The sequence below is a fragment of the Lutzomyia longipalpis genome, chromosome 3 (genome assembly GCF_024334085.1).
Source record: "Lutzomyia longipalpis isolate SR_M1_2022 chromosome 3, ASM2433408v1".
Lineage (NCBI taxonomy): Eukaryota > Metazoa > Arthropoda > Insecta > Diptera > Psychodidae > Lutzomyia > Lutzomyia longipalpis.
The window spans coordinates 30,025,197-30,038,567 of record NC_074709.1 but is presented as its reverse complement, the minus strand read 5'-3'; the positions used below and the strand labels follow the sequence as shown (position 1 = coordinate 30,038,567).

General features: G+C 38.8%; 1 protein-coding gene across 11 annotated transcripts in view; it reads left to right on the top strand.

The window, feature by feature from the left end:
- LOC129793812 (twitchin) overlaps positions 1-12,878 on the top strand; it is a 55,855-nt gene extending 42,977 nt beyond the window's left edge. For 9 of the 11 annotated variants that reach the window (XM_055834201.1, XM_055834200.1, XM_055834199.1 and 6 more), the window contains 11 exons: positions 434-3,357; positions 4,224-4,766; positions 4,838-5,300; positions 5,659-6,922; positions 7,052-7,766; positions 9,156-9,483; positions 9,748-9,804; positions 10,454-10,563; positions 10,649-10,778; positions 11,546-11,848; positions 11,933-12,878. In XM_055834201.1, the coding sequence (XP_055690176.1) occupies positions 434-3,357; positions 4,224-4,766; positions 4,838-5,300; positions 5,659-6,922; positions 7,052-7,766; positions 9,156-9,483; positions 9,748-9,804; positions 10,454-10,563; positions 10,649-10,778; positions 11,546-11,848; positions 11,933-12,552 (7,457 nt within the window). In that variant the 3' untranslated portion in view covers positions 12,553-12,878. The remainder of the gene's footprint in view (positions 1-433; positions 3,358-4,223; positions 4,767-4,837; positions 5,301-5,658; positions 6,923-7,051; positions 7,767-9,155; positions 9,484-9,747; positions 9,805-10,453; positions 10,564-10,648; positions 10,779-11,545; positions 11,849-11,932) is intronic. The other 2 variants (XM_055834197.1, XM_055834192.1) reach the window with 1 other exon arrangement.
- The last annotated feature ends 493 nt before the right edge of the window (positions 12,879-13,371 follow it).

Genomic DNA, 13,371 nt, shown 5'->3' with positions numbered 1-13,371 from the left:
TCGCACTGTAAAGATAAAAAATTAAATTTTTAACAAATAAATTTTCAAAGAAACCTTATTTTTTTTTTTTTAATTATATTTTTGATCTATTACTTTTATTATTTTCCATAAAACATAATTTCTTAATTCATCCTTAAATAAAATAAAAAATCCTTAATGAAAAATTTTTCACAGCTTTAAAATATTTTGTAAAAAAAACTTTTTTTTTTCAGAAAATTTAGAAATGTTTTTCTTTACAATTTTTGTAAATTTGTTTAAAAAAAAAATTAAATTCTTTAGATTTTTTTTCAATCTTTAGAAAGGTTTCTGAAGGGCTTCTTCTGGGGGAGGAGGGAAGTTCACAAAAGGGGATCAAAAGCAGCAATTCGATGAAAAATAAAGAAATAAAAATTCTAAGAGAAAATCCGTGTCCTTGTGAATTTCTTCCCCACAGGTGTTGGCAAACCAAGCCGTCCTACGGAACCCATTACAGCTGGTTTGCAGCGAACGCAGCCTGATGCACCGGAGCCACCGAAAGCTGATCGTATTACGCGTGACAGTGTGACACTGTCGTGGCGTCCACCGAGGAATGATGGAAAGTCTCGCATTAAGGGCTACTTGCTGGAGAAGAAGGCAAAGGGTGATGCAGATTGGAGCCCAGTCAATGACACCCCCATCCCGGGGCTCACACACATCGTGCCGAAGCTCAAGGAGGGTGAAGAGTACACGTTCCGCGTGAAGGCAGTCAATGAGGTCGGCCCATCAGCCCCAAGTCGCCCATCGGCGAATATTTTGATTGAAGAGCAACCGAATAAGCCGTGCTTGGATCTCAGCGGTGTGCGCGACATTGTTGTGCGTGCTGGTGATGATTTCAGCATTCACGTACCCTTCACGGGCTTCCCATTGCCCGTGGCGACGTGGTACTCCAATGATAAAGTCATTGAACCCGATGATTCACGTTGCTTCCAACGACTCACGGATGATGCTGCCAGTATTGTCGTGAAGAACTCCAAACGTGGTGATACAGGGCAGTATCGGTTGCAGCTGCGCAATCGTTCGGGCTTCGATACGGCAACGATTAATGTGAAAGTTCTGGATAGACCATCTCCACCGGAGAATTTGCGTGTTGATGAATTTGCTGGTGATGCATTGACGCTGTATTGGAATCCACCGCGTGACAATGGTGGTGGTGATATCACGAACTATGTTGTGGAGAAGCGCGAGGCGAGACAGGCAAATTGGCAACGTGTCAGTGGCTATGTTACAACACCATTCGTGCGTGTGAGGAATTTAACAGTTGGGCGTGAGTATGATTTCCGCGTAATGGCGGAGAATCAATATGGGCAATCGGATCCAGCAACAACTGAACATCCAATTCGTGCGCGACATCCATTTGATCCACCTGGTCCACCTGGGGTGCCGCATGGTGTTGATACCACTGCGGATAGCATAACTGTTGCATGGAGCCCACCACGACATGATGGTGGATCCCCTGTGACGGGCTATGTGCTCGAGAAGCGTCTGCTGAGTGATGATAAATGGACAAAGGCCACCCATGCGCATATCCCTGATTTGCAGCATCGCGTGCAATCACTCATTGAGAATCATGAATATGAATTCCGTGTGGCGGCAATTAATGCAGCTGGACAGGGTGCCTGGTCGGCGGCATCTGATGCAATTTGCGCACGTGCTCCACCGTGTGTGCCAAAGATCACGAGTGATCTCAGTATTCGCGATATAACTGTCCTTGCGGGTGAAGAGTATCGCATCACCGTGCCATTTGTCGCCAATCCACGTCCACATGTCTCATGGACAATTAATGGTTGCCCCGTTGCACCAGATGATCGTTTCCACTTTGACACGCACGACACTGAGACTATTTTCTACAATAAATGCGCCAAACGCACAGATACGGGTCCACATACGATCACACTGGCAAATACCGAAGGTACAGATTCAGCTTCATGCCGGGTTCTTGTTGTCGATCGTCCTGGACCACCACAGGGTCCACTGGATGCCACTGATATCACACCAGATACATGCACACTCACCTGGCGCGTACCATTGGACGATGGAGGATCTCCAATTACAAACTACGTTGTTGAGAAGCTCGATCCAAGTGGTTTGTGGGTGAAAGTTAGCTCATTTGTGCGTTCAACGCAATACGACGTGATGGGATTGGAGGCACAGAAGAAGTATGTCTTCCGTGTTAGTGCAGAAAATCAATACGGGGTCAGTGACCCACTAACAATGGATGATGGCATTGTTGCCAAGTATCCCTTCACAGTACCTGATGCCCCATCAGCACCACGTGTCAGTGAGTACGACAGCACATCGGCTACCCTTACGTGGGATAGGCCACTGTATGATGGTGGATCACGTATTCAAGGATATAAAATTGAATTCCGTGACGTTGAGGAGACAACATGGCGCACAACGGGCTTCCTCGTCAAGGATACAACGTACAATGTGTTCAACTTGCAGCAGGGGCATGAATATGAATTCCGCGTTCGTGCAAAGAATGCAGCTGGTTTGAGTAAACCATCCCCGCCGTCGCAGCGATTCAAACCACGTGGAAAGATTGATGTCCCGTCGGCACCAGGAGCACCACAAGTTGCCCACGTTGGACGCAACTACGTTGATTTGACGTGGACACCGCCAGAACGTGATGGTGGTGCCCGTGTTAGTGGCTACATTATTGAACGTCGTGAAATTGGTGGAGCTCTCTGGATTCGTTGCAATGAGTACAATGTAACAGACTTAACGTTCTCCGCTCTCAATCTCTTCGATGGGGCTGAATATGAATTCCGTATTGTTGCCGTGAATTCAGCCGGACGTTCCGAACCGAGTGCACCAACAGCTCCTGTGAGGATTTGCGAAGTTGCCGGTGGTGAGAAGCCACAATGGATACGTCCACTCAAGGACACGGCTGTGGCACAAGGACGTACGCTTGAGCTCACATGTGAAGCCCGCGGGAAGCCTGAGCCAACAGCAAGATGGCTACGCAACGGTCGTGAACTCCAAGGAACACGTCACATTACTGAAAGCAAAAATGGTGTCTTCAAACTCACAATTACTGACTTGCAGCGTCAAGATGAGGGGCACTACATCTGTGAAGCATCAAATAGTTTGGGCAGTGTGCAGACAACAGCACATGTACGCGTTGGTGTCCCACCGCGTATTGACAAGATGCCCGATGAATTGCATTTGGCCGAACATGAAAATGCCAAAATTAAAGTTTTCTACGCTGGTGATCAGCCAATTGAGGCCAAATTGCTCCGCGATGGGAAACCAGCACGTCTTGGCTTCACAGTATTCGATGAAGCCGTTGCAATTTACATTAGAGATGCCAGAGCTGATGATGGTGGACTCTACCAGGTAAGAGAAATCAAAAGAATTTTTAAATTTTACAAAAGGTTTCTTTTTTTTTTTTTTGAAGACGAAAAGACTTCTTTTGAGTGTTTGATGAAAATTGATTTTAAGACTTTTAGAAGATTTTTAAGTTAGAATTAATAAAGACTGATTTTTTAAAGACTTTAACAGACAATGAATTGGGTGAAATTCATTAGTCAGACTGTTTAAAGTTTTCTTAGAATTTTTCTTAATTTTCTTAAGAGTTTCCTAAGTTTTCTTAAGAAAAAATTGAGATTTCTTAAGATTTGTAAATTTTTCTTTAGAAATTCTTAAAAAAATTTTTAAAAAAATTTAATAAGTTCTCGAGATAATTTTAAAAAATCATAAATATTTCTTTAAAAGAAATTGAGAAATTTTTAAGAAAATCCAAAGTTTCTTAAGAAAACTTAAAAAAAAATATGAGGGAAATATAAAAAGTCGTTAAAATATTTAAATTTCTCTTAAGAAATTATAATTTCTCAAGATTTTTTTCTCAAGAACTTCTTACAAAAAAAGGTTTTTATAATTTATTTTAAAGATTTTCTAAAGAAAAATTTAAGATCTTTAATATTTTCTTAATAATTTTTTAAGTTTACTTAAGAAAAATTAAAAACTTCTTAAGATTTATAAAATTGTCTCAAGAATTTCTTAAGTTTTCTTAAAAACCATTAAAAATCTTTAAAATGTTTTTAAATAATTTCTCATTCTGATCAAACAGATTTTTCTTTAAAAGACAAAATTAGAAAATTAAAAAAAATATTTAAAAAATATATTTATTAGAATGATAAACAGAATTTAACAAATTTCTTTCATATTCTTTCCCCAAAAAACAAAAAAAAAATAAAATAAAGATTGAACTTTCCAATGAGAATGGCAGCGTGAGCGGAACATTCAGCCTACGGGTGACACGACCACCTGGTCCACCTGAAGGTCCACTCGATGTAACAGAAATCACAAGACATACAACCACGCTCACATGGAAGCCACCACTTGACGATGGTGGCTCCCGTGTGACCCACTATGTCATTGAGAGGCGCGAAGTTAATTCCCAACAATGGATATGCGTCCTCAGCACTGTGCGTGATACACAGTGTACAGTCCAGGGATTAACTGAAGGCCAAGAGTACATGTTCCGCGTAATGGCTGCAAATGCAAATGGTGTTGGTCCACCACTAGAGGGGCTCAATCCCGTACGGCCGCGTCCACCATTTGACCCACCATCGGCACCGGGAACACCGAAGATTCTCGAAGTTGGCAGCAACTTTGTGCACGTTGAATGGGAGAAACCTGAGAGTGATGGTGGATCGCGTATTCAGGGCTATTGGATTGAGAAGCGCGAAGTCAACAGTACAACATGGCAGCGCGTCAATGTCGCTCTGTGTCAACCTAATCAGGTGAGAACTGTTTTTTTTTTTCATTTTCTTTACATAAAATCTTCATTCTCTTTGCTTTGATGAATTTTCAGATCAACTGTGCTAATCTAATTGAGGGGCGTCAGTATGAATTCCGCGTTTTTGCCCAAAATGAAGCTGGTCTATCGCCACCATCAGTTAATTCCACCTCCGTGAAGACAGTCGATCCAATTGCAACGAAAGCTCCTGAAATTGTTAAACCCCTTCGCAATGCAAATTGCATTGTTAATCACAATGCTCAGTTCCAGTGCACAATCACTGGTTATCCCAAACCAACTATTACGTGGTACAAGGGTGCCAGGGAGATTACATCGGGAACACGGTATAAGATCTACTCAGAAGGGGATGTTCATACGCTCACAATTAATGACATTTTCGGCGAAGATGCTGATGAATATGTCTGCAGGGCAGTCAATAAGGGTGGTGTGAAGTCAACAAGAGCTGAATTGCTCATTATGACACCGCCTAAATTGAATGTTCCACCACGATTCCGCGATACGGCATACTTTGACAAAGGTACGTTTGTTGCACAGTTAAAGAAAGGATCTGATGTTAACAGAAGGCTTTACTTAAAAGAAGATTCTGTTGACGGACTTTCAGTTAAAAGAAGAATCAGTAAAGTGAGTTTCAGTTACAAGAAGGTTCTGCTAAGTTACAGTAAATGAAGCTGTTGTTAAGGAAACTTCCTGTATTTTAACAGATTTTCAGTTAACAGATGGTTTTAGTGATTGACTTTCAGTTAACGAAGCTTCATTTAACAGAAGAATCTTTAAACAGAACTTCAGTTAACATAGCATCCGTTAACGTGACTTCCTCCTGAAAAAAAAACAGAAATTTTAACAAATCATTCCTTGTTGTTGTGCCTCCTTTGTAGGTGAGAACGTGGTCATCAAAGTTCCATTCACAGGACATCCACGTCCAAGAATTCAATGGATACGCGAAGGTGAAGCCATTGAATCAGGTGGCCATTATCACTGCGAAGTGAAGGAGCGTCATGCAATTTTAACCATTAGAGATGGCTCTAAACTCGACAGTGGCCCATACAGATTAACGGCTGAGAATGAACTTGGCCAGGACTCAGCAATTATTCGCATTCAGATAAGTGATCGTCCAGATCCACCGCGTTTCCCACTTGTTGAGAATATCGGCACGGATTCCCTGTCATTGAGCTGGAAGGCCCCCGTTTGGGATGGTGGTTCCAGCATAACGAATTATGTTGTTGAAAAGCGCGAACCGCCCAATGCAACGTGGATTCGTGTTGGTAATACACGCTTTACAGCAATGGCCGTGAGTGGTCTTGCCCCAGGGCATCAGTATGAATTTAGGGTATTTGCTGAGAATATTTATGGGCGATCAGACCCATCGGAGATCTCCACGCTCATAACAACACGTGATGTGGGTAAGAGGAAGGAGAAGCGTCATGAGTATGAGGTTGATGAGAACGGGAAGAAGATCCGCGGGAAGGCTGATGGGCCAATTAAGGACTACGATCAGTATGTCTTTGACATTTACTCCAAATACATCCCGCAACCTGTTGAAGTTTCCACGGATTCCGTGTACGATCGCTATGATATACTCGAAGAGATTGGAACAGGTGCCTTTGGGGTTGTTCATCGATGCCGCGAAAGGGCAACAGGCAATATTTTTGCTGCTAAATTCATACCCGTTGCACATGCCATGGAGAAGGAGCTAATTCGCCGGGAGATTGATATAATGAATCAATTGCATCATCAGAAGTTGATTAATCTGCACGATGCCTTTGAGGATGACGATGAGATGGTTCTCATCTTTGAATTCCTCTCAGGTGGGGAACTCTTTGAGCGCATCACAGCTGAAGGCTATACAATGTCTGAGGCTGAAGTAATTAACTACATGCGACAAATTTGTGAAGGAGTCCGGCATATGCATGAGAAGAATATCATTCATCTGGATATAAAGCCGGAGAATATTATGTGTCAAACACGAACGAGTACAAATGTTAAGTTAATTGATTTTGGACTTGCAACACGCCTAGATCCGAATGAAGTTGTGAAGATAAGTACGGGAACGGCTGAATTTGCAGCTCCGGAAATTGTTGAACGTGAACCAGTTGGCTTCTACACGGATATGTGGGCTGTTGGTGTACTCAGCTATGTTCTGTAAGTATCTCCTCTGACTTTTCCTTCTTACCTGTCTCTGTCTGATCTTCTTCTCCTTCGTCTTTTGTGGTTTCAATAAATGTCTCCATATTTTCTTCTCTTCTTAAACAACTATTACCCTTGACTTAGGTTGAGTGGCCTCTCACCATTTGCCGGGGATACCGACGTGGAAACACTGAAGAATGTCAAGGCGTGCGATTGGGACTTTGACGAGGAAGCATTTAGGAATATTTCCGATGAAGGAAAAGACTTCATCAGGCGCTTGCTGGTGAAGAATAAAGAGAAGCGTATGACGGCACATGAGTGTCTCCTCCATCCATGGCTTATGGGTGATCACAGTGATCGCACCGAGGCCATTGATGGTAGTCGGTACGTGAAGATGCGTGATCGCATACGGGCGCACTATGATAACTTTGAGAACTTCCTCCTGCCAATTGGACGTCTTGCTGAATACTCCTCGCTGCGGAAGCTCCTCGTGGATAAATACAAAATCCTCGATACGTCCTTTGATCGTCGTCAAGCAGCCCCGCGTTTCGTCATTAAGCCACAGAGTCAGTTCTGCTACGAAGGGCAGAGCGTTAAATTCTACTGTCGTGTCATTGCAATTGCCACCCCGACGCTCACGTGGTCGCACAACAACCAGGAACTCCGTCAGAGCGTGAAGTACATGAAACGCTACGTGGGTGATGATTACTACTTTGTCATAAATCGCGTGAAGCTCGAAGATCGCGGAGAGTACATAATTCGTGCGGAGAATCACTACGGTAGCCGCGAAGAGGTTGTCTTCCTCAATGTGCACCCATTACCGAAGGAGACGCCACAGTACAAGGCTGAGCAGCAGCCCGTAAGTTTATCCCTTTTTTACAGAATTTTATTTATTTTCACTCTCTCCCTTGAAATTCTTTTAAAATACAAACATTTTTTTTTAATTATTTAATTTAGAGACATAAATCTGTAAAAAAAAATTAATTTTCTCATTAGAAATCTAAAGATTAAAGGAAGAGAATCTCAAAAATGTCCTTAACATCCCAGTAAACAAATTTTGCCAATAATTGATTAATTATTGAGCTCAGTATTGAGTCAATGTAGGTCCACATAGCTGGTCAACTATTGATCAATTAGAATGATTGACAATTATTACTCAATTAGTAATAAATCTGATTGATTTACAATAATTGTTCAATAGTTTATCAATCTGATTGAGCAATGATTTATCAATAGTTGATAATTCAGATTGATTGGCAATTATTGTTCAATAAGTAGTCAATCTCAAAAAATTAAAGCTGCGCATGGATTTTGTGTTTAATCCCAGGAACCGAATGATTGAGCCAACAAATGCTCAATCATGATTGAATCAATCAGATTGATCAATAATTGATAAAGGAATTAAGAAAGTTGAACGATTGATCAATATTTAATCAATCTCATTCTGATTGCTCAATAATTGATCATCTATGCGGACCTACATTTACTCAATATTTAATTTAATTTAATTTTATTACGGGTTCCATCCGTTTAGATGATTTCCCATTTACTCAATATTGAGTTCGATAATATGTCAATAATGTCAATAATTTGAAAACAATTAATCAGATTGAGCGATGATTGTGAATATATTAAATAAAAAATTTTGAAGAACAACATTTTGTCAATAATTGATCACCATGATCAATAATGATTGAGTTGAAATTGACACAATATTGATTTATCAATAATTGAGCAAAAATGTATCAATTTATTGATAAGAAATTTTAAAAATTCAAATCTATCAAATCTTAATCAAATCAATAGAACGTCTAACTATGATCAATAATTAATTGAGTTATAGTTGAGTCAATATTGACAGAATCAGTATTGTGTCAAATGTAAGTAAATCCGCATAGATGATCAACTTTTGAGTAATCACAATGATCTGAGATTGATCAATAATTGATCAATCACTGATCAATTTAATTGGTATTGTTTTAATTCTTCTTTTTATGCAAATTTACGTTAAAAATGTAGAATATTCGCTAATTTTCTATAAAAAATAAAGGTGTCTATTCACTCTTGTTCTTATTTCAAGACTTTATTTAATCTTAATTTCTATTTCATCTTTTTACCGAAGAAAATTTTTCCTTAAACTTCCCTTTAATACTTCTTAAGTTTTCATTAAAAATTCCTTTTTATTTTTAACGAAGTTTCAAATTTTTAAACTCTTAAATGTTTTTTGTTTAAATATTTTATTCAATAGGTCCGTCGTCGTGAGCCACTTAGCTACCAATTGTGGCAGGAAGAGAGTGAATCAGCACCTAGTTTCACATTCCTATTGCGTCCGCGCGTGATGCAGGCCCGCGACACGTGCAAACTCCTCTGCTGCCTCGCCGGGAAGCCCGTGCCAACTGTTAAATGGTACAAAGATCGCCGTGAACTGAGTAAATACGAATACTCCATGACGCAAGCCGATGGTGTTGTGACAATGGAGATTGTTGACTGCAAACCCGGAGATTCCGGCAAATATCGGTGCGTTGCAACTAATTGCCATGGTACTGATGAAACTGAATGCGTTGTGATCGTCGAAGGTAAGCAATTTTTTTTCTTTCTCAATTTTTCTTCAAAAAGTTTTTTTTTTAATTTAAACAAAAAATTCTTAACAAGCTAAAGAAAGAGCAGCTTAGGGACCAAATTGGCTGAGCAGAAATTTTTTTTGCTAATTTTTTTTGATAAGAAAAAAAATAATAAAAGATTAGTTTTTTTTTATAAAAAAAGAAAATTAAAAGCAAAAGCACTGTCTTTTATGACGTCACAGTGAAAATATTTTCTCTCAAAATGCAAATTGTTTGTAGGCGAGGGCGGAACACCGGAGCAAGCTCAACTTGCCCACAATCTCCTCTACTCTGGAGGTAAAATAAACAAAGATCCAAAGAAAAGCAATTAAGCTCCCCGTGAAAAAAAAAAAAAGATTTTCTTCCCTGTTCCCTTCGTCTTTGCTTGAAATTCCCACACCCATCCTAAGGAAATTCGGAAAGGAAGCTGACAAAGATGATTCAGGCCAAGGGATAGAGTCATCCAGAGCACAAATTGTTTTGAGAGTTATCAAAGAAGCATCTTTTTTCCTATTTTTTTCATCGAGAACGGAAGGATTTTTTTTTATAAATTTTCTTTCAAGCATTCCTTCAGTACGATATTCAAAGGAACTTTGCACTGAAGCTCCACCTGGTGGTGAATTGTAAATAAATAAGAAGAAGAATTGAAAGTTGTCTCTGATTGGTTAATCAACTCAATCTGAGTTTTCATTGGTTAGATGAAAAAAAAATTTAAAAAAAGGTGAAGCTTCGGTGCAAAGTTAATTTGAATAGCCAATAACTTTTTAGTTTTTTTTTACACGCATGCTTCTCAAACTAACCACATTTTGTAGATTTTTCGTAGGCTTTTCATCTCTCAAACGTAGAAAGAGAGCTTCCATTTTTCCCCTTTTTTGCATCAAAGAAAACTTTCATTTTGAGCAGAGAAGAAATGTGAAGAAAATCATGATTTATGAAAATTTTGCAGATCGACGATACATTGAGCAACACATGAAGCCAGCACCACCACCCATTGTGAACGTGCGCAAAGTAAACACATCGAATACTACCACAACTAGTTCTAATTCAACTACAAAGGTTTGCAAGAAATTCTTCTTTTTTTTTTAGCTTGAAAAAGAAGTTCAAAAATGATTTAAAAAATAAATTTTCACTTGTTCTTTAGACTGCAACAAATTCACAAACGTGCATTTCAAATTCAATCGACGAGAAAAAGTCCACAAAGAAGTATGGCCAGAAACTCGATGCTCCCGGAAGTCCATCGAGATCACGAAGTGCCACAAAGGAATTAATTCGTGAGTTTTTGCCTGAATTTCTTTTAAAAATTAGTTTTTTTTGTTATTTAACAAAGCTTGACGAATGTCATTTGTATCAGCAATTGACGTATCTGCATTGAAGCTACGAAAATAATTGTTGCAAATGACAAAAAAATAACTTTGGAAGAGCTTTTCTACTAAAAAAAAAACGTTCATTTTACTTAGGATTTTATAAAAGTTTTAACATTAACACATATTAACAAAAAGTTTTAAAAAAAAGTCAAAAGAGTCAACTATACTGATTTTCTTGATTCTTTCTAATTGAGATTAAAAAGAGATTAAAGATCGAAAAAAGATCTACTAATAAGTAAAAATATTGGAAATTTTTCACAATTTTCTTCAATCCAGCTTCCGAAAAATATAAGTGAAGCTTCCGTATGAAGAAATTGCTCAAAATTTACCCCAAAATTCAGCAACTCCTGATTTCTGTGTTTGAAAATAATTCGTGAATAACTAAAAATGTTTAAACCGCTAAATCCGATCAAAATCGGACCGGGAATTATTTTATTTTAAAACTATTAACTAAAAATTAATATTTTGTTTGTGTGTGTGATTATAAATTAATATTATCTCAAAGTTAACATTAGCTGTGTTCTAAAAATATTTTTAAAAAAAAGTTGAAAAAAGGACAAAACTAACAGTAAGTTAAGAAGAAAATTTTTAATTCTTATTTTCTAAAAGATTTTTTAATTTTTGAAATATTTTAATAAATAAATTTTAATTCCTCTTCATGCACGTGGGAGCAGTTCCACCAGATGATTCACTGATGTGCAAACCAGTATTCACGAATGAACTGGCAGATCGTTCAGTACGTGACGGTGAGAGTTTAACGCTGAGTTGCACGGTGAAGGGTGATCCAGATCCACAAATTGTTTGGTCAAAGAACGGCAAGAGCCTGTCGTCGTCGGAAATTCTCGATCTCAAGTATAAAAATGGCGTAGCAACGCTCACAATTAATGAGATCTTCCCCGAAGATGAGGGTTTGTACGTTTGCACAGCCACGAATTCCATTGGATCCGTGGAGACACGAAGCAAACTCACTGTGATTCGTAAGTATAATCAGTTTTGTGATTAGTTGGAAGCCCCTTTCTTTCCTTTGAAGGAAGTTCTGATCTTTTTTTGATCTGTTGCAGCAATGGACAATGGCATTGCAAGTCGTGCTGTTGCAAGTGATAAACCACCACGAATTGTGAGTCATTTGGAATCACGTTTCGTCAATGATGGGGAAGCCGTTCAGCTGGCATGTCGCATCATTGGTGCTGAGCAATTCGACGTGGTTTGGTTGCACAACAACAAGGAGATTAAACCCTCAAAGGACTTCCAATACACACGTGAAGCGAACATCTACAAATTGGAGATTGCAGAGATCTTCCCCGAGGACTGTGGCACGTACACATGTGAAGCTTTCAATGATGCCGGCGAGAGTTTCAGCTCGTGCACAATTAACGTCGTCGTAGCGGGTGAGGAGGTCAAATCGCCCGCTTTTGACACCTTCCCTAGCTCAATTACCGTCCAAGAAGCTGAGCCAGCACGCTTCACGTGCGCCTTCGCCGAGGCTCCGCTACAGCTGAACTGGCTCAAAGACGGCAAGCCCGTGAATGAGAATAGTGCGGCGTACAACTTCACAAAAGATGGCAATAAGTTTACATTTGAAATTGCCAAATGTAGCCAACTCGATGTTGGGCAATACCAAGCGAAGGCAGTTGGAAAGCGCGGGGAAACCTTTGCTTCCTTCTCCCTCAATGTCTTCTAAAAGAGAATTCTCTTCTTAAGTAAAAAAAAAATCTTCTAAAAAATAAGTCCTCAAATAAAAAAACTCAATCAATGCGTCCTCAAAAGCGTCCTCGAAACTAATTTCTTTTTTTTATTAAACAAAAAAAATAAAAATTATTTGTTGCTCCTGCCACCCACTTAAATGCTCCTGAAGTGGGTGGAAAAAGAAAAAGAAAGAAAGAAAAAGAATGAGAAAAACTTACGATTTACACACACAATGTAGTCAAATTATTTATATTAAAAAAATTAATTTTCTTCTCCTCCTTTTTTTGATGAATAAAACACGACATTTGAATGTAAAAAAAATTGAGAGTTTTATTTTAAAAATTTGTTTAATCATCGAGTGAGAGGATGGATCAACAGGAACAACAGGAAGGACCCAGTGGGCAACTGAATGACGAGCAAGAAGATACATCATACCGTCAACTCGGGTGAATTGAAAGAGTTTATACATTTGAATGTTTTGGATGCTTTTTTAAATATTAAACGTTCCACTAAAAAAATTATTGGCTTTTACATTCTATATTTAGAGGCTCCAAAGAGGTCAATTAAAGGTTTTATCAAAAGCTCAATATATCCTAATTTCTTAAAACTTTCTTTTATTCTGTCTGCATAAAGTCCTTTTCGTAGAATTTCATACTTTCAGGGAAAAATCAAAAGCTTTTTTTTTTTTAAAAGCTCCCCTTCCAATAATAAATTGCCTAAAGTTATGCAATATGCGGGTATTTGAATGAGAAGAAACGAGAAGCTTTCTTTAACTGATTAAAGACTATCAAACGATTTTAATTAAATACAAAAG